Below are 22,590 nucleotides of genomic sequence, written 5' to 3' on the forward strand. Positions count from 1 at the left end.
CAAAGGGAAATTATAATTTATAATACAATTGAATGTATTAAATACTTGATTTTGTTTTCCTATTTGGTCTACGTGCACCACCTGGTGGTAAAGCAGTGCATTTCAAGTGCAGTGTGTGTGTGTGTGTGTGTGTGTGTGTGTGTGTGTGTGTGTGTGTGTGTGTGTGTGTATGTGTGTGTGTGTGTGTGTGTTGAGAGTATTAACATGGGAAACAGAATGTTAATATGTGTGTGTGTGTGTGTGTGTGTGTGTGTTGAGAGTATTAACATGGAAATAGAATGTTAATATGTATTCCTAAATATTGATTTAGATTAACAATGCAATTATTTTGCAACAAATACCTAATGAAACTCTAGTATACTAATAAATACATGCTAGAACAGGAAACTAATATATACATGCTAAAAAAGGGAGAATAACTTATGGTGGAAAGCAAAATAGCATTCTCTTTTTTACATGAGTTATATCTCTTAAAATTCCATCCTTAAATGAACATATATTTATTGCATCAATGTTCTTACTGAGGACAAGAATCAACCATTGATAACCAATATAAAACCATATAAATTTTTCTTTATTTTTAATTTTTAAGAATTATTTTAAAAGTATGTATCCTCTTTCTGATCTTAGTAGGGTAAGTAACAAGTCACAGAATTTTAAAACTACAAGGCACCATAGAATCATCTAGACTAATTTTACAAGTGTTGTAGCTGAGATTCAGAAACATCACGTGACTTGTCCAAGGTCATACTGGTAATTAGTGGCTCAACTCAAGTAAGAATATTGTTATTCTTACTTTCAGTCTAGGAACATAAGACATAAAGTTATAAGCAATGCTGAAATTTCTCTATATGAAGAGATATACCCTTAACTTAGCTATACACTTCTTGAAGACACTAAGGTGTGACTTAATACATATTAGGAGTTTTATTCTAACATTCTGAACACAAGGAATAATAGTAGCAATGTATGCTTCATAAATCTATGTAAAAGATTTCCTGTTAAAAGATCCCTTTACCTATATGGTCAAAGCAATATTTTTCAACTTATTTCAGCTGCTATGAGACAACCTAAAAAATTCTGTTTCCCCTTCTAACTGCTTCAGAATCAGAGATTTATTTCTACAAAGTAGGTACCCATTTGTAGATCTGAGCATAAACCATGTTCATAGCTCCCTCTCATGACCACTGAATGAATACTATACAAGCCTCTTTTATTCTCGCTGTTGTATTCAACTAACAGCTCACTGGTTAAGTTTTAATTGCTTCCAATGAGGTCAGCAAAGGTATTTATCGAAAAGCTCTGAATAAAAGGCTCCACACACACACACACAAGCTCACACGCGCTCACACACACAGAGACAATCCTCTTGCCTGCTGTTGATTTATGGAAACAATTATGATTCCGCTGGAGAATTTCTCAGCTGAGAAATAGTTTGTAGCTACAGTAGAGAGGCTCAAGTTGCACAGGGCAGACAACAGACATGGAATTCTTGTGTATCCAGCTGTTATCAACAGAACAAGTAAGTGACTGTTACTTGTCTTTAAAAATAATGCTAAATGTTTGTTAGTCGTTTATCTATTTCTCTGGTTTTAGTACTGAGGGGAAAAGTAAAGTTACCAGACTTTTGAGTCGTGTGATTATCTACAGTAATTACGTTATAGAACTTACATAAAGATAAGGTTGAAATTCTCCAGAGCAATTCTGACATTTAACTTGAGAACCGTGGGCAGTTCAGAAGAAAATAACTGTCAAACCACAACCGTAAAAGAATAAAGACATCTAGGAAAAAGCATTTATATTTTGTTAATAGTAACTTTAGAACTGAATTTAAATCAACAGCTCTAAATTGCCGGATGTTTCTTATCAAATAGGGACTGGAATGAATGGTACAATCATGTTCAGATTAACCTCTACTAATATAGAACTTTTATAAGTCTACAAATAGAGTGGTAAGGACCCTGACATCCTCTGTGAGAACTGTTTTAAACATATCCTCACAGTAAGAATTACACAGTATGTTGTAACAGTATTTGCCCACTGAAATTTGTAAAATCACTTTTCATCTTCCTCTCTCTCCTCCCTTTCCATTCTTCATCTCTCATTGCAAACAGAAGTCAAGTAGCAAACAGCATCTCAGCAACTAAGGTTATTACAACCTGCTTTTATAAGGATATACCAACAGAGAGTTATTTAAGGAGGACTCCTATACTGCTATCAGGAACTAAAAGGATAAGGCTAACAATTTGGAGAGTGCAACTGCTCTTCCTTAAACCAATCTACAGTTCACAGATAGGAAGAGGTCAATGACCTAGGAGCAACAATCAACTCAAGATTTAATTTTCATTATGTTATTCATGAACACCCGGAGCACTATACTATAATGCGCAAATGGATACTGACATGGATCCTGCCAAGTTTGCTCTACAGATCATGCTTCCACATTATCTGTCTAGTGGGCACTATATCTTTAGCTTGCAATGACATGACTCCAGAGCAAATGGCTACAAATGTGAACTGTTCCAGCCCCGAGCGACATACAAGAAGTTATGATTACATGGAAGGAGGAGATATAAGAGTGAGAAGACTCTTCTGTCGAACACAGTGGTATCTGAGGATTGATAAACGAGGCAAAGTCAAAGGGACTCAAGAGATGAAGAATAATTACAGTAAGTAATGTTTTCTTATTTATAGAAAAGCTTATGAGCCTTAACAATCTGTGAAAAGATCAATTTTCAAGTGACATGCTTTCTCAATTTCCATTTTTTTTGGAAAAAAATTAAATGTAATTTTCTTTTGGCTCTTAATTGGGATAAACTATGTTCCCAAAAATATCTCCTGGAGTAAGGCAAATATAATAATATTACAGTTGGAGCCGATAAACCAAGCCAATTTGAAAATATATTCTCCATGTCCTAAACTCAAATGCTCCTATGTTAAGCAAAACATAAGTATTATTATTTATCCTGAAATGTGATTTATTGTCTTCTAGCAAAGCTCACTAGGAACTCTACTAGAATACTCAGCTACTGCTCACCAAAAACGCATTATCATTAGTTTGAGGACATACAGATCTTTTTCAAAAAATAATTTGATTTCTCTTGAAAAAATATTTCCATGGTGTCAAATACTTAATTGTGTTAAAATGACTTGTGCAATTATATATAACTATAAAACAGATAGGAATCTGTGGTCTCCTCATCTGTTCATGTCATAGGAACTTGTATTTGATTGCTTAATTATTTACCTAGGCACAAAAACAGGCTCCTCCTAACATTTTCTTTATCTTCATATTCTATGTCATAAAAGTTCTATGTTACCTTAAGGGAAATATAAATGTGAAGGAGGAAATAAAAGCGAGTTGGAAGAGACATTAATTTCATGATTTAAATGTAGATAATTATATTTCCTTCAATAATCAGTTATTCTTTTTATGTTGCTGTATCAGGTTTGGATTTATCATTTAACAGTTATGATTAATAACCAATTCCAAAAGTATTAAATTTTACAGAGTAATATATATACCTGAACATGTACACGAAGAATTTAAAATCCCTGAGTGAAAAGAAATTTTGTTTGCATTACTAGCACTTGAGCAATGTTATAACATATCATTTTATAATGTTACATACGTTAAATTTAATTGAAAAAGAATGCATGGGGGTGATACTGTAACATTTGCTTAGCATAGTGCCAGGCTTACAAGTGAATATTTAAAACTTTGCTGCTTACTTAATAAATGTCTTTTAGGCTTCTAAACTATTAATAATAAATCAATATGGTAATATGGGGAATTATGTTTCCAACATGAAAATGAGAGAAACTACTTTTTAAACTATAATTGATACAGAATGTTAAGGCCATTTTAATGGATTGCTAACAGTATGGTTATTATTACCTCTATTAATAATGTTATCATGTTAGTTTTAGAATATTGTTCTGATTATACTGAAGTTTAGCTAAGGAAATAACTATTTGGAGGAAAGTTTTGTGGATAGTTATTTCTATGTGAGCAATAGAATCTGGCTCATATCAATAAATGACCCCATGGACTGTCGCCTGCCAGGCTCCTCTGTCCATGAAATTCTCCAGGAAAGATACTGGAGTGGGTAGCCATTCACTTCTCCAGGGGATCATCCTAACCCAGGGATCGAACCCAGGTCTCCTGCATTGCAGGAGGATTCTTTACCATCTGAGCCACCAGGGAAGCCCATTTAAAAGTTACTGAGGTTTATAATGGATAACAGAACTTGGTGGAGAAAACAGAGCCCAGGTGGAAGTTATGACAGAGAGGTCCAGTCCCTGCCTGTGACTGACTCTGGTACCACTCCTTACTTTTTCCAATTCTCATTTTTTAATCTGTAAGATGTGGGATATGTACAGATGATCCAATATACATTTTAGTTCTTACAGTCTATTTTATTCTAAACTTTAGAAAATATAACATAAATGTGAACAATCTAAATTCTCATATAATTACCATACATAATGAATGAGATGAAAGTGAATATCATCTTAATGATAAGTTGAGCTGTCAGAACTAATTTCAAATTGTAGTAGTAAAGTTATTGAACCGAAACCCTGTAGAATTCTTCCATATGCTAATTCCTTTTGACTGCTTTTACCAAGTAATGAAAAAGTGAAAAATTAGATGCAAAATTCAGTGAAAGTGAACAGTATTTGTAATTAATTGGGATCAATTAGAATATCTAAAATTGGAATACCTTCAATAAGAATGCATTCAGATATATGTGTCTCATTTTGTATTAAAATTTCTTGAAACTATGAAACTCAGGTATTTTAAAACATACACAAAGTGCTAAAGTTTTCCATAGTTTGAAACACAATTTAGCACTGACCTTGAGTAACCATAAAGCCAATAGGGTACATAATTTCTCTTCTAACACTAATTCTATAGTAAAAAATAAAGCAACAAAGAAAGTGAGGAAGTGAAGAAGAAAGAAGGAAAGAAAGTCATCCTATATCATTATAAGTTAGAATGTCACAATACCAATGTACTAAAAGAAATAATATATATTATGTAAATAATCTTATTTCTATAAGCTTTTTCATAGACTGTATATACTCTCTTGATAGTATATACTATATATAGTATACTTCCAGGTAAATTCTCCTAAAAAGGGAAGCTTACATCTGGATCCTTTCAGTAAACTCCAAATTGTTGTCAAGTTTTGCTGCTATCTTACTGAAGAATAAGCCTGTCAGACTTCTCCATAAATAGAGGCTAACTCACTGTTGTCTACAGAAAATCCTAAGGTACTCCATTGAAAAATATACAGAGAATAACATAGAAGAGAATTCTGATGCTCATTTTCTTATTATATAATAACATAGAAGAGAATTCTAATATTTATTTCCTTACTAATTTTAAAATTGAGTGCCTCATACAAAAAATGCAAATTGCCCTAGGTGAAGTTGAAGCTATTGCATCCAGGTACAAAGAAATTGCTCAGAAGAATTTGTTTAAAAGTCAAAGAAAACAAAAAACTGAAATTACAAAACTTATTGTTTATATCTCTAAATCCTTAACTGAATTAATGAATAAATAAACAAAAGCTATTTCCTTCCTATTTCATTAAAAGAAGAAAGTAAAAGGTAATTGGATTATCTGCTAGGTTGAAATACCAAGTACAGAAAGTGGAAAAGATCAAAATTAAACTTTGAATTTCATGTGTTCTGATGCCTTAAATTTGTTCATACATTGTTGAACATTCTTCTTTGGAGGCCTTTTAAGATGGGATACATTTAAATGTCTTAGATGAAAAAATTCTGCATGAAAAGCTGAACATCATCTATATGAATAGTGGTTCTCTGGGTTACCATAAGAAAGTCCCTAGTCCATTTTCATGGCTTTGCTTTCAATGAAAGGGAAAATGACCTGAAGATATTAACGGATCTTGAAGGACTGCTTGCTTCACCAGCAGAAGCACTGCTCCTGCATAGGAATGTGGTTTATAAGATGTGGCTAAGATAATGGATTGGAGTAGGTAGGTGAGGTGAAAAATCTGGGTGTATAATTCTGCTTCCAGAAGTGTTAGACTGGGGCAGGTGAATGGAGGGTTGGAGGAAGAGAAGGGGAGTGATACGGAGTGGATATGACGGCTCATGTCTCACATCTTTGTTGTTGTTGTTTAGTCGCTCAGTTGTGTCCAACTCTTTTGCGACCCCATGGAGTGTAGCCTGCCAGGCTCCTCTGTCCGTGGGACTTCCCAGGCAAGAACATTGGAGTGGGTCGCCATTACCTTCTCCAGGGGATCTTCCTTACCCAGGGATAGAATCCATGTTTCCTGCACTGGCCAGCCGATTCTTTACCACTGAGCCACCTGGGAAGCCCCTCACATCTTTAGGGAAATAAGAAAATCATTTAAGCTACCCTGGGTTGTAAGAGTCTCACTTCAGCCTTAATTACAGTGCTGTCTTAAGAAATATATCTAAATAAGATTGAGTAAATGGCATAAAAAATGCAGCAAGGAACCAAACAGAAACAAGACTTGTGTTAGTAACTGTATAAGCAAGACCCGGCTATGTAAAAATAGGAATTTATAAGAGGCCAAGAGATACTGAACTGCATTTCTGACTCTGGAAGAGACAGAAGTTATCACCGGAGAACTGGTCCTGAGATAGCACACTATTCTTACCCAGGAGGCAAGAAAGCCTCTCCTCTCAACTTGTTCTCTGCTGGCACCACATTTAGCTTATTAGTAGGCTTCTACGAGATGAAACTAGAACTTAAACTGAATTAATAATAATAATAATAATAAAAGTACAAAATGCCCCTCCAAAATGAAATAAGAATCCACATTCTCTGCAGGAGAGCATTAATAACATCACAAAAGGGCTGGCAACGGATGGTCAGTCCTTCCACTGATGTAGTCAGAGCTTTCCACTCGGGGACAAGGCCAGAGGGTGAATTTAGATAATTGGCCCAGGCAGCCCATCAGCAGACAGACGCAATCACTCCACACCTGACACAAATAACTGCTGTTTAAGCTGGGAGTTGAGGTGCCAAATGAGAGACAACAGCAGTGCACTGGGCAAATGACAACTGCCCTGAAAGACAGATGTGAACTCAGTCCCTTGGAATGATTTTCTTGCTTTTGACATTCAATTACTAAAAAAGTTTTTCTCTTCCCATTTCTTTAGAGAAGGAATTCTTAATAGCCATAAGCCATTGATTCAAGAAAAAGTATGCCTCACTTGTTACAATTAAGCATTGAAAGTTCCATAGTAAGAAAAGGGTTAGCCATTCTGAAAACGGGCCAATGATTTGGCAATATTCTCTTTTGGATTGTTAGACTGTGATGGGATATGGCCTAACAATTGGCAAAAAGAAAATAAACACACTGTTGTTGGATTTGACTTTGACCACAAAATCTTCAGCGATTTAATTGTCAACAATTCTTTGGATAAGTTCCTGCTCAACAAGAATCTCTGCTAGTAGCTAACAAATATACATATCTTCTCTAAATATGAAGATGGTAAACTTGCTTATGCTTCAAAGAGTTCTTAGTAGGCTATCTAAAAGAAAAATAACTCACACTATCAAAGTAAAAAGTAAAAAAATCACAACAACCTCATTAAAAAAAAAATAGACAATGACAAACATATCTATGGAATTAACCAAAATTGTAGAATTACTGACAAAATGGAATCCTATAGAACTGGTGACCTGCATTTCCTTAAGTAAGTTCCCAAGGTTTAAATTATGGAAGATTTGGAAATAATAGCTATTTGGAAATAGCTTGATTTGGAAATACTAGCTATTCTTTGAAAACTCTTATATTAAGAATAATTTTCCATTTTATGGTCTTTCTCTGTTTTTAGGCTAATACCAGTGTCTGGTGTTTAATAAATGCTAATTACAGCTGATTTCCACAGGTGTACTTCTTATTTATTTTATAGATTCTTATCTGAACTGATCATCACTTTTATTTCTTATCAATCCAGAGTATCTGATCATGCATTTTACCTTGTGACTCAGTTGTATCACAACTCTTCAGCCTATAGTTTTAGAGCTTTCAGAGATCCAGGTGAATTGAAGAGGATATAAGATGCCACCTTTTAGATCTAAATGGAAGGGATTTCTTTTCTAGATTTTTCTATTTCTCAGCCTTGACTAAATATTGTAATCAGCTGGGAAACTTTAAAAAATACTGATACCAGGTTCCATCCATAAAAATTCTCATTAAATTTATTTGGGGCACAGCCTAGGCATCAGAAATTTCAAAAGTTCCCCAGATAATCCTGACATGGCTACAAAACTACAGGGATCACATTAGATTACTGGGGAAACCACCACCCAGTTAAAGGAGAATCTTGTGAAGGCACGAAGAACCCAGGCATTAGTGTTTGTTTAAAGCTCTCCAGTGATTCTAATCTGCAGCTAAGGTCGAAAACCACCACTTAAGGAGCCAAGGCTTCTAATTCTAGCAGGATCCCCCAAGGTGTCCTGGGAATGTTTTGGAACCTTTAGAGGGCTCCAGAGTTCACCTTTGCCCTGGAGGATTTTGAGATGGGCCCATCAGGAATGAATCTCTGGATTATGCATCAGGGAAGTTCTTCTGGGTCCATTCAACATTTTTGACAAATCTTAGTGGCTCCAACATTTGGTGAAGTGGTTTGAAAATCCATGTGATGACAGCTTTCTAGCTACTATTTAAGAAGGCATCTTTGATGAACGAGTTCATTGCTGGGGAAAAATAGGTCCTGTGCCACAATTTCACAATATCAGGCAGGTCTGATTCCCTTCTGACACTTTCAAGTGGTGCTGCAAGCAGGGAAGCTGGAGTACAGGCATCAAGGCCAGCTTACAAGGCGCTCAAATCAGCCATTTATGATTATGAACCGATGCCCCCAAATTAGGGTTTCACCTCCTATGGCCACCCTACAAAGCAGTGATTTAAAGAGACAAGCTCCAGTCTAGAAAATCCAATAGGAAAGAAACTACAAGCCTAGAGGGTTTATCCAGATTAGTGAAAGGCTACAAACCTAAAAGTTTGTTCTGTTTGTAAGTTACGGATTAAAGCAAAGCTTTCTTTCCTTTTTTTCTCTAAAGATCCCAGCTTTCTTCCACTGCATCAAAGCAGCACAGTAACTTCTTTTACATTACTACTGGAATACAATACCTTTCTATGTTTTAATTTCACATATGGCACATAGAAGAGGGAGGAATTGCATGTACCTAAGTAATATGGAGAAAAAACAACATTAAATGAAATGGGCTTCCATATGAATTCCTACTTTTTCTAAACTATATTCAAGCTTTAAAAAAATGTTCTGAGGTATGATTAACATGCAAAAAGTTGTAATTATTAAAAGTATACAACTTGATGAATTCAGAGGTAAGTATATATCATCATAATCTATGCAATAAACATATCTATCATTTCTAATAGTTTTCTCCTGATCTATTTATTATTATTAATAGTAGTCATAATAAAAGTACTTAACATAAGATCTATCCTCTTCAGTTCAGTTCAGTCGTTCAGTAGTTTCTGACTCTTTGTGACCCCCATGGACTGCAGCACGCCAGGCCACGCTGTCCATCACCAACTCCTGGAGTTTACTCAGACTCATGTCCATTGAGTTGGTGATGCCATCCAACCATCTCATCCTCTATCGTCCTCTTCTCCTGCCTTCAATCTTTCCCAGCATCAGGGTATTTTCCACTGAGTCAGTTCTTCCCATCAGGTGGCCAAAGTATTGGAGTTTCAGATTCAGCATCAGCCCTTCCAATGAATATTCAGGACTGATTTCCTTTAGGATGGCCTGGTTGGATCTATCTATCCTCTTAGCAAATATTTAAGTATACCTACAATACTGTGCACTATAGACACTGCAGTGTAGAGTATGTCTCTTGGATTTATTCATCTGGCATAACTGAAACTTAGTATCCTTTGACTAATATCTCCTTGTTTTTCCCACCCTCCAGTTTCTAGAAACCACTATTCTTCTCTGCTTCTATGAGAGGTGGCTAATATTTTAGATTTTTCCTGGAAGTTTTGTTATATAGTATTTGTTCTTCTGTATCTAGCCTATTTCACTTAGGATAATGTCCTTCCAGTTCATATCCAATCTTTCTACAAGCAAAGTAGGTTGGAAAATAAAAATTATCTGCCTTTCAAGTGGTTCTGAAAACCACATTAAAGACTCATTGAACATTTGACAGTTTTTTGACCAAGATTCATATCTGTATTTGAGATACCTGATTCTGACTTAGGTAGAGAAGTCATAACAACTTTACTAACAAAGAAAACATTATTAAAGTTAGTCAGCTATTGGTGTTTGTATAGTAATATATAAAGACAAAGGAATTAGGGTGGAGAAGAAGAGAGGAGAACTATTCAATGCCCATGTCCTGGTAAAACTTGCCTGTTCGGCAGACAATATCCTTCTCGGATAAAAAATGTTAGATGTATACTGGGGAGAATTGTCTCCAGAGATTCTTCAGTAATGTCAGTCAACTTCCCTGAAGAAGAATGTGATCACTACTAATGGAGTGGCCACAAGCACTTGATAGAGCCATTCACTAAGGTCCTAAGAGTAAAAAGGAAGAAAATATCTTTGTCCCTGAACAGGAGAGGAAAGGCAAGAGATGAAAGGAAAGAGGACTTTATATACACATTAGTGAATTTTGTATTTTAAGTTCAGGGAGGACTTAAATACAAAGGATACTTATAAAATATAGCTTTTCTATTTTTTAAAAAAATTGAAGTATAGTTAACATACAATATTTCACTAACTTTTTGATGACCTTACAGAATAAGGGAAGTTGAGTGCAATGGATTGGTTAAGAGAGTAGAGAGAGGGTTTCTGAGGTGAAAACGAAAATAAAATAGTGTACAGAGGGTTGAAATGATAATAGATTACTGCATGTGTTTCTGAAATAAATTTGAAAATCTGTGCATAAATCCGTAACAATCTTTGCTTATTTATACAGACTATTCTGAAACTGAGTTTATTTTTCTGTTTAATACTAGAAAGGAGAAATGGGGCATATTTCAACATCCTTAAATAGCATATTTATCATGTTCCATTAAAAGCTACTGGAATATTTTCCATTTCATCTGCCTATCTGAACATCAGATATAATTATAGATAAATGAGAAAATGATTTGACATCAAATTCAAAATCAGCTCAGCCTGCAGCTTTTTCTTACAGCAGCAATTCCAAACTTTATTTCTTAGAACACTAGTGTCGCTCAAGATAATTAATGGTGTTTCCTATAGCACAGTTTCTGCAGCTCATTGGAAAATATTATGTTAAATAAAGCTGAGCAAGGTTTTTCAGAGAAAATTCTCTGAGCCTATACTTCACTAGCATGAATGGCAGAACTTTGAAAGTGAAAGTGCCTCAGTTGTGTCCAACTCTTTGCGACCCCATGGACTATATAGTCAATGGAATTCTCTAGGCCAGAATATTGGAGTGGGTAGCCTTTCCCTTCTCCAGGGGATCTTCCCAACCCAGGGATCGAACCCAGGTCTCCTGCACTGCAGGCAGATTCTTTACCAGCTGAGCCACAAGGGAAGCCCAAGAATACTGGAGTGGGTAGCCTTTCCCTTCTCCAGAGATCTTCCCGACCCAGGAATTGAAGCAGGGTGTCCTGCATTGCAGGCAGATTCTTTACCAACTGAGCTATAAGGGAACTTTAGCAGACTATATATGGTTTCCCAAACCTATCTGACAACAGAGCATGCTCTCCACACTACCCACATCCTCCCTACTCTCACCCCTAATGTGGGTAAAACATTTAAATTTCTCAATGGAAATGCAGAGCTAGGAAGTTTATCTTTGGTGTAGTGAAGAACTAAAACCAAGCTTCTACTCAGTTGTTCAGTTCAGTTCAGTAGCTCAGTCGTGTCCAACTCTTTGCGACCCCATGGACTGCAGCACGCCAGTCCTCCTTGTCCATCACCAACTCCCGGAGTTTACTCAAACTCATATCCATTGAGTCGGTGATGTCATCCAACCGTCTCATCCTCTGTCGTCTCCTTCTCTTCCCGCCTTCAATCTTTCCCAGCATCAGGGTCTTTTCAAATGAGTCAGTTCTTTTCATCAGGTGGCCAAAGTATTGGAGTTTCAGCTTCAACATCAGTCCTTCCAATGAATATTCAGGACTGATTTCCTTTAGGGTGGACTGGTTGGATCTCCTTGCAGTCCAAGGGACTCTCAAGAGTCTTCTCCAACACCACAGTTCAAAAGCATCAATTATTTGGCACTCAGCTTTCTTCATGGTCCAACTTTCACATCCATACACGACTACTGGAAAAACCATAGCTTTGATTAGATGGACCTTTGTTGGCAAAGTAATGTCTCTGCTTTTAAATATGCTGTCTAGGTTGGTCATAGCTTTTTTTCCAAGGAGCAAGCTGTTTTAATTTAATGGCTGAAGTCACCATCTGCAGTGATTTTGGAGGCCCAATAAAATAAAGTCTGTCACTGTTTCCATTACTTCCCCATCTATTTGCCATGAAATGATGGGACCAGATGCCATGATCTCGGTTTTCTGGATGTTGAGTTTTAAGCCAACTTTTTCACTCTCCTCTTTCACTTTCATCAAGAGGCTCATTAGTTCTTTGCTTTCTGCCATAAGGGTGGTGTCATCTGCATATCTGAGGTTATTGGTATTTCTCCTGGCAATCTTGATTCCAGCTTGAGCTTCATCCAGCCCAGCATTTCTCATGATGTACTCTGCATATAAGTTAAACAAGCAGGGTGACAATATACAGCCTTGACATACTCCTTTCCCTATTTGGAACCATTCTGTTGTTCCATGTCGACATGTTAGAAAGGCTATAAAATGAACCTGAACCAATTTAAGAGTGACCTTGAACCACAAAAACATGCCAAAGTTAGGAGCCTGTATATAATTTTGGACTATTGGTCTAGTATTTTGGGTATGAATGCTGTACTGAAATCCAGAGATTTGCAGTGAGATTTAAACCTAGTTGGATGCTCTTTACTAATTGGATGTTCTCTTACTCGGTAAAGAGAACTTTAAAACTATTCTTCTTATTTGAAATGCTGTCCAAGAGCTATCTAGGAGAAAGAAATGGCAACCCACTCCAGCACTCTTGCCTGGAAAATTCCATGGATGGAGGAGGCTGGTAGGCTACAGTCCATGGGGTCGCAAAGAGTCGGACACGACTAAGCGACTTCACTTTCTTTCTATGGTTCCTTTTGGAGAAGGAAATGGCAACACACTCCAGTATTCTTGCCTGGAGAATCCTGTGGACAGAGGGGCCTTGTGGGCTACAGTCTATGGGGTTGCAAAGAGTCGGACACGACTAAGCAACTAACACACCAAAAGCTATCATTTGAGCAACCTAGAAACTGATGAAAAACATTTCCCATGCAGTAATCTAAAAATGTTTTAAGATTCCAACATGATTGAAAAATTCTTATCTTATGTACCTAAAAACAACAGACCTTACTTTTCAAAAAAACCAGTTTGAGCAAAACTTGAAAATATTTAAATTATATCAATAAAAAATAACTTTCATTTACTGGCCAAAAATGATTTAGAAGTTTGAAATTTATCATAAACAGACAGGAGGACTGATAATTTAATAAATGATTTTCATACCCTTTGGAGAAGTGACTTATTTGAGGTTGTAAAATATAACTAACTAGTCATACACAATACTTTTACTTGCCTTATGATTTTTTTCTGTTTGTATTTGACAATGCCACTAGAATGTTAGTTCTGGGAAGAAAGATATTGCATCTTTTTTTTGCTTCTTATCTCCCAATGGTGAATAACTCAGTATAAAGGGTGGAAGAAAGAAGACAAATTGACAATCACTCATAATTCTGTCTTAAGTATTTATATATTTAAAATTAATTATACATGAGAAACAGAAAGCTCTCATGAAATTTTAATGTGGACAAAATTTAAAATCTTGCTAAAATAAAAGAGAAGAATGCCTCATTTCTTTTTAATACTCTATTATTGATTTTAAAACGTGTTGGCTTCCACAACCTATTTAACTTAATGTTTTTAAGAGAGGTGTAGCAAAGTTTTATTCAAGTCAGTGATCTAACCAGGCACAGGTGGCGGCGGTGACACTGAAAGGGTGATTGGCAGGGCATGATGAAAATCAGTCCTGAAAAAGCTGTCAGTCAGTTCAGACACTCAGTCGTGTCCGACTCTTTGCGACCCCATGGACTGCAGCACGCCAGGCCTCCCTGTCCATCACCAACTCCTGGAACCCACTCAAACCCATGTCATTGAGTCGGTGATGTCATCCTATATTCTCATCCTCTGTCGTCCCCTTTTCCTCCTGCCTTCAGTCCTTCCAAGCATCAGGGTCTTTTCCAATGAGTCAGTTTTTGGCATAAGGTGGCCAAAGTATTGGAACTTTAGCTTCATCATCAGTCCTTCCAATGAATATTCAGGAGTGATTTCCTTTAGCACTGACTGGTTTTATCTCTTTGCAGTCCAAGGGACTCTCAAGAGTCTTCTCTGACACCACAGTTCAAAAGCATCAATTCTTCAGCACTCACCCTTCTTTATGGTCCAACTCTCACATCCATACATGACTACTGGAAAAACCATAGCTTTGATTAGATGGACCTTTGTCAGCAAAGTAATGTCTCTGCTTTTTAATATGCTGTCTAGGTTGGTCATATCTTTTCTTCCAAGGAGCATAGCTTTTCTTCCAAGGAAAAGCTGCAGTCTTCCTCAACACCTATTCTTATTTTCATCTGACTGTCAACTAATCCCTACCTGTGAAAAACTAAATGTGGAAAAAAATTTCATAGTTTATATTGGCTTAAGGAATACTTGCATTAAAAGTATACACAGAGGGGGAAAGACTTTAAGAATTGAAAAGCTATACTAGTGAAAACAAGCAATGGGCTGATAATTCCTGGCAGATTCTGCCTATTTATTAGTAGCACTTATAAAGTTGACCTTGGACTTACCAGGTTGAATAGAGGAGAGGACATGTGCAAAGGAAGAGAGAGCTGGAGGGAAGTAGAGAGTTGGTGAATGTACTCTCAATTTGTTTCAGCGCCAGGAGCTTGATTTCTAGATGGTCTTCTAGTGACTTGTGATATCTCTAACTGTACTTCTGACCACAGGCCTGGTTAGTGTGGTTCATATTGAGGCAGCCTTCATGGGAGTTCACCATAGGCAGTGAAAAGTTTCTTCCCTTGTTTGCTTGGATAATGAAGGCATCACATAAAACTTTGAAAGACTTTTGATTTTTTTTTTCATTCTTTGTTAAATCAAGTTATTGATGTCTTCCCTATTGCAGATTGAGGCTGCACCAATTTAAAGTCCATATTTAAAGTCCAGGTATTGAGAGAATTAACAGATTCATTGATGGTGCAGGATGAAGTCTGGTGCAGGATGGTACAGGTGCAGTCTGACTACAAGTCAGACTGGAGAAAGTTCAGAGCACATTTGGGTGTTACCTAACTCAATTTGAGGAGGGGGGTATGGAGGGTTTTTGGGGTGGGGGTAGAAAATGACCAAAAGGATGAACAGGATGAAAGAGAGAAGACAAATGTATTACCTTCAGAGGAAATATTTTTTCTAGATGTTTGGTAGTAAGAAAGTATTGCAAGGTTGGGAAATGGAAAGCGGCTTAATATCTTTTCAGTTATCAATGTTAAAGTCATAAAGATAAACCTTTTATTCTATTAAAAAATATGAGAACATTTGCCCTTTATCAATTTTCCAACTTTGTCTAGTTGCCCTGCTTACTAAAAATGTCAATTTTCTTTGAAGGGGAACTTTTTTGAAGGCAGAGTTTAAGTTCTGCTAATTGGAATAATGGCCTTCCCTGGTGGCTCAGTGGACTTCCCTCATGGCTCAGATGGTAAAGAAACCACCTGCAATGTGGGAGACTTGGATTTGATCCTGGGTTTGGAAGATTCACTGGAGGAGGGCATGCAACCCACTCCAGTATTCTTGCCTGGAGTATCCCCATGGACAGAGGAGCCTGGTGGGCTAGAGTGCATGGGGGCGCAGAGTCAGACACGACTGAGTGACGACGCACAGCACAGCACAGCTGGCTCTGTGGTAAAGGATCTGCCTGCCCATGCAGGAGACATGAGTTCAATCCCTGGGTCAGGGAGATCCCCTGGAGAAGGAAACGGCAACCCATTCCAGTATTCTTGCCTGAGAAATCCCACGGACAGAGGAGCCTGGTGGGCTACAGTCCATGGGGTCACAAGGAGTCAGACAAGACTGAGCAACTATCAATTTCACCTCTTCATTGTAAGCTTATAATCACAGTTAGTTCACTTTACAGAAGGAAAGGAAAAACGCTCAGGAAATTGGCCAGCTTGCTAGTATACAAGTTCTAGTTTTAAAATGATACATAGGCTACCATAATGAGGTATTACCTCATACCTCTCAGAATGAATATCACCAAAAAGACCACAAATAACAAATGTGGGAGAGGATGTGGAGAAAGGGATGTACACTGTTGATGGGGAAGTAGAAATTGGTGCAGCCACTGTGGAAGGTCCTTAAAAATCTAAAAACAGAACTACCATATGAGCCAACAATTCCACTCCTGGAACTGAAAGATATGAAAATGTACTTTTTATCCAAAACAAGTGAAAATATTAATTCAAAAGATACTGTATCTCAATAATACTTGAGATATTATTTGAATCTGAAATTATTTGAATTTGAAATTAATATTTTCACTGTATCTCAAGTATTATTGAGATACAGCATCATTATTTACAATAGCATAGATATGAAAGCAATCTAAGTGTCCATCAACAATGAATGGATAAAGAAGATGTAACATAAACCACACATATATGCACAATGGAATACTACTCAGTCATGAAAAGAAATGAAATTTTGTCATTTGCAACATGTACGGACCTGGAAGGTATTATTCTTAGTGAAATAATTCAGACAGAGAAAGATAAATAGTGTAGGTTATCAATTATATGTGGAATCTAAAAAGTAAAACAAATGTGAATATAACAAAACAGGAATAGACTCACAGATACAGAGAGCAAACTGGTGGTTAACAGTAGGGAGAAATAAGGAGAAGGGGCAAGACATGGATAGGAGATTAGGAGGTACAAACTACTATGTATAAAATAAATAAGCTACAAAGATATATTGTACAGCATAGGGAATATAGCCAATATTGTAGAATAACTCTAAATGGAGTATAATCTATAAAGATTTTGAATCACTGTGCTGCATACCTAAAACTAATATAATGTTGTAAGTAAACTATACCTCAATAAAAATATATAGGCCTGTTGTGGCTATTGAGGTACTGTGAGGCTATGCTTAGTCACTCAGTCATGTCTGACTCTTCGCAAACCCCATGGACTGTAGCCCACCAGGCTCCTCTGTCCATAGGGATTCTCCAGTCAAGAATACCAGAGTGGGTTGCTATGCCCTCTTCCAGGGGATCTTCCTGATCCAGGGATTGAACCCAGGTCTCCCACATTCCAGGTGGATTCTTTACTGTCTGAACCACCAGGGAAGCCCATTTAGGTGTGTTCACTTTAATTAAGAAAGATTCGGTGTTCAAAATTAGCTGATGATTGAAATCATCATATCAAAAATTTCTGTGTGCAATGATGGATTGTTTTCTGGAAATATCTGGGTAGTCAGTTAACTTACAAACAGTAGGTATTGAATAGTAAGCCTGATGAATTCGCTGTGATTAACATTATATATTAAAGTTCAAGAAGTTCATATTCAGAATACTACTTTAAAACTTCTAGTTTTCTCATAGTTAACACAAGATGCTAAGAGACTTTGAAGGGGAAGAAATGAAGTGTTTTAAAGCTACACTTTCCCCCTATAATGAAAACACAAGTTACTAATATTTTAGGATCATGAAAACAACTACTAAAGAGGTAATCTTACTGAGTTGTTACCATGTGCCTGGCAGAGTTACGCTCATTTTGCAGAGGCAACTCTGGCTCACAGAGGTAGGTAGCTTGCTCTAGGTTCTAAAGCTAGTGACTGTCAGGGTTGGAATATGAACCCAAGTAGGCTTAACTTCAAAGCATAGCTTTTGTTATTAACACATGTATCATTATACTGTCATTGATATTATTAAAACATCACTCATTGATTTGCATCATGCAGTGGGATCATTTGCATGTAAAGAACTATAAACAGCTGAAATTTTCTTCTCTATGATAGGCCCTAATGAGTTCTTGGCATTTTCTTATTATTAAATAAAAGCTCTACTCCAACTTGCCTTGTACAAAACATCTCCATTTGTGTTCCTCTGAGTTGGGGTGGAAGCCTTCGGTTTATTTTGCTTACAAATTGCTAAAGATGCTGCAAAATTTGATTTGGTTGTTTTTTAAACACATTTCTGACATTTGTTAAAAACATTTATAATTCTGTTCATTAGTAAGTGTCTTCATAATTGTTATAGAATACGTACATATATACAGTTGGATTTCAGAGAGTAAATCAGTCAGTTTTGGGAGTATAGCCAGACAGCTCCCCTCTCTAAAGGCCACTAAATTCAAATAGAACAAACACAAGAGCAAATACAAGAAGTCTCAGAGTTTGTTATAACAAGCACTTATGAAAGGTTGAAAAAGAAATGGTATATTGGCAAATTGGTTCTTTATTTTGTCCACATTTACTGTGTTCTCAATTTATTTCTAGTACTTTTAGGACTTTTTCCAATTAAAGGAGGCAAAAGAAAGGGAATAAAAATGATGAGTTAGTGCAAAGATAGTATGAAAAATTTTATCTTCACAGTGCTCTTTTAGTATAAACATTAATACATGTTATTTAATACTTAGGAGTAGACAAACGATTATAAAGTCAGACACAGCATAGGGATACGGAAATAATACCATATTATTTCTTTGGTTTTAAACTTTTTTCTAGTAATTAATTGACCTTGGATAAATACAGAACTATTTTGGGTCTCGGATTTTTTAAAATATAAAAAGATGGCGGTTAGAGCACATTGTTTGAATAGATTTCAATTGCAAAATGTTACCAATGGTACTAAGCAACTGAGGGATGGGATGGGAAGAAAGAGAAGGCATATTAGCTATAAATGCTGCATAATAATAAATTATCCAAAATTTAGCAACTTAAAACAGTATTTATTATTTCATAGTGTCAGAGGGTCAGGAGTCTAGGAGCAGCTGGGTTGAGTGGTTCTAGCTAAAGGTCTCTTATGAGGTTACAGTGAGCTGTCACCAAATACTGACCCCAGATATTCATTCATTCATTTAATGGACATTGTTAAGCACATAATATGCCAGGAATTGTGCTAGTCGTTGGGGAGACAATAAAGCAGAATTGAAGATAGAAACTAATTCTGCCCTCATACACAGTCTCCCCTATCTGCAACTGTCACATTCAATCTATTTTTCATAACAAATCTGCTGAGTGGTTTGCGCAGCACCTACCTGCAGTGATGGCAAGAACTGAGTAGAGATACAGGTGCCATTTAGAAGCCAAAACAGGATATCATTTTAAAAAGAAGAAAAGCAAATGGTGGGAGATCTGAATTGTCTAGCATAAACAGTAGAAACTTGAAACTGAGTTGTTTTCCGTTGAATGCTTCAATAACTATCTTAATGGATTGCCTCTACACACAGCTTTATAAAGGAAGGCAATTATAATGGACACTGAATATGGTGATTCATAACTACTTAACGAAGGACACTAATAGCTGAGGTGAGAGGTGGGGCACAAGGAAAACGAAGGTGGTGAGAAGAGAGTGGAAGAGTCGATATAATAGATGTAAAGAAGTATAACATTTTAAACTCTTGATACTAAAGCCTAGGAGAATACATTAAGTATAGACTTCCCCATACATAATTTTACATAAATTTCTGAAACTTTTGCTGGAATAAAGATATTATTTAATTTAGTATTTTTATCAAATTAAATTTTGTTTTACATTAAAACTACAATATATTTCTAAATACTGATAGCTTATTAATTTATCCTACTTACTATTGTTAAAATTAGTATATTATAGTTGGGTGTAGACTGGCAACACTTTCACTGCAGAAGACTTCTGATGAAAACAGGAATACTTTTAAGTCAAGAGCCACTATCCATGGAATGTCACATGAAGTTAAAAGGCAATTTGATCTACATGATTAGGATTTAAATCGAGAATACAATTCAATATTTATAGAGCACCTTTAATGTGTAAGGTGACACTGTACAATAAAGGTTATGAAGAGAAATAACTTTTGTCTTTACTGGGCTTTTATAGGAAATAATCTGTAAGTTCTGAAAGCTATTAATACTTTTCATATGAAGAAAGGAGAGATCAGGAGAATGAAAGTGAATGCTTCTTGGTGAGCCTAAAGACGTAAAAAGGACAGAGTAGAAGAATTAGGAGAAGAAAATTTTCTGGGAAAAGTGCATTTGAATAAAAGTGGGATTGGTTGAAGGATTTTGACAGAGGGTGAAGAGCTTTCCAAGTCATGAACAAGTGTGTAAAAAGGTATGGTTACAGTAGGGTGATTTTGAAGAATGGTTCTTGTCCCAGCTAGCTAGACAGTATGGTGCAGAGAAAATAGCAACACAGAGCTAGTAAATGGGCAAAATGCTTTAAAACTCATTTTAACTTCATAGTACAAAAAGAGAAGATAGGAAAACAACAGAAGAGGGTGAAGGTCAGAGGTGGGGAGATAGAATTAAAGGAGAGGTGTGAAGAAGTACATAGAGAAGGCACAAGCTGAGGAAGAAGCAGGGAGAGAGAATGAAAAGGAATACAGGTTGCAGATATATCAAGAAAAGAGAGACAGAAGGCAGAGAGGGATGCTCTGGAAGTCTTGAATTCCACAGAGAATTTGACAGATGTAACCAGAGTACCCACCAGAGGCGGAGGGCATGGGGGCTCATCTTCTTGGAGAAGTTGATTGTGATTCAACTAATATTACCCTAATCACTAAATGAAATCATGCTAAAGGTCAGATATGCAAGACTGCGGTTTCCTACTCTCATGTAAGGCTTTCTCATATATATCATTGTAATAATTTATGGAGATAAGCCACTAGACCCATGGTAAATAATTGCAAATAATCGTGCATTGTATTATTATTTCTTTGGACAGTTGTAAGAACCTGAGAATATTAACTAAAGGAAATTCTTCTTGTACACTGCTGGCAAAAATACTTTGAGCTTTGCTTCGAGGGTAAGAATGTTTTGAGCTTCTATAAGGTTAGGAAGTCAGCCAAAGTTGCATAGTCAGTCAGTGGTAGAGCCAGGACTGCAACCTAGGTTGCTAGGTATCCAGAGATGCATTAAAAAGATCAAAGAGAAAAACATAATAGCTAGCAAGAAATCATATGCTACCACAAGAGCTTCTCAATCTTCATGCAAACAAATTATGTTTTGGGGGTTTCACATATAAAAATTGTTTTGAAATATAGCCTTATTCACTGTAGTAATTAGTACTTATAAGTAATAGGGACATTTCTTTGAGATATTTTAAGATTAAAATCTAAGGAATCAAGCACAACTTTTCATGAAATCATAACCTCCTCTATTTGTGAATTTGTACTCTATGTTTGACATCTGTCTTCAGGAAGAAATACTTACTTTAAAAAATTTAATTATAGTAAAAAAAACCACATTCTGTTTACAGATATAAAAATACACACAGTTTTAGACTTATAATTTTAAAATAAGAAACAAAAGGAACTGTGCTAAGTGTGCAAATGAAATAAATTAATGCCTATTGTTAATTTAAGAAACTCCACCTCAACCCTTCAAGTCATAGTCTAGTTCATAATAAAACACTACCCAGTAGGAAACATTGCCATGATTAAAGGATGAAACAACATCTATTTTCCTGGAGTGCATTCAAACAAAATGTATGATATCTTACATAGAAGATAATTTTTCTTCAGACATCCAAGATTCTACATTTTGTTGGTTAACATTATCATAAAAATGTTTTTCTCACATTCTAAATTTGAAGGCCATTACCATAAGAATGTTATAAGAAAGTTGTTATAAAATTAAAACAAAGGTAATGAGTTGTCTCACTTTGTCTCAGACAATTTCACAGTTTTCTGAGGAGACTGAGTGGTCCTTGTTATGTCATCTTCAAGGTTAGATCAGCATCTCAGAATCCCCTAATTATCTTTCATGACCAGGTCAGCAGCCTCTGCATTTACTAAAATCTTTCTTGAGTATTTTCATCTTGTACTTGTGGAAATAAAGTTCCTATTTATTACTTGCTGCATAAAACAATATTGTACTGATGAAGAAATTTGTGAAATTTTGGTCAGTTCTTTCAAATATACCAGTCATTTCATTTTAGTTATTTATTTATACTGAAGTATTATAGCCAGATTTTATATTTATTTGAATTTAATTTTTTAAAAACAGACTTTAGATACATGGTTAACAATAGCATTTTGTGAGCAATACAAAAGTTGATGGGAAATCTGTATGTCTTTACTTGTAGTTAGGTAAATTTTAGTAGAAAATGCACTAATGTATCATTTGCTATGCTTAAAATAAATGTTCATCATCAATGACATATTTACTTTGGGTGGATTTTCTGGTAATAGTGATAATTTCATGCAAATTGATAGCTTTCTGAACAATCAGTAATTGT

General features: G+C 36.0%; 2 protein-coding genes across 8 annotated transcripts in view; one reads left to right on the top strand and one right to left on the bottom strand.

Moving 5' to 3' along the window:
* Positions 1–22,590, bottom strand: part of FAM227B (family with sequence similarity 227 member B) — a 220,387-nt gene that overhangs the window by 73,112 nt on the left and 124,685 nt on the right. The window lies entirely within an intron of this gene.
* Positions 1,303–22,590, top strand: part of FGF7 (fibroblast growth factor 7) — a 66,272-nt gene continuing 44,984 nt past the window's right edge. Inside the window, exons 1-2 of the mRNA XM_061157103.1 lie at positions 1,303–1,522; positions 2,115–2,669. Coding sequence (XP_061013086.1) covers positions 2,384–2,669 — 286 coding nt within the window. The 5' untranslated portion in view covers positions 1,303–1,522; positions 2,115–2,383. The remainder of the gene's footprint in view (positions 1,523–2,114; positions 2,670–22,590) is intronic.

Source organism: Dama dama, chromosome 12, assembly GCF_033118175.1.
Source record: "Dama dama isolate Ldn47 chromosome 12, ASM3311817v1, whole genome shotgun sequence".
In the NCBI taxonomy this organism is placed as follows: Eukaryota; Metazoa; Chordata; class Mammalia; order Artiodactyla; family Cervidae; genus Dama; species Dama dama.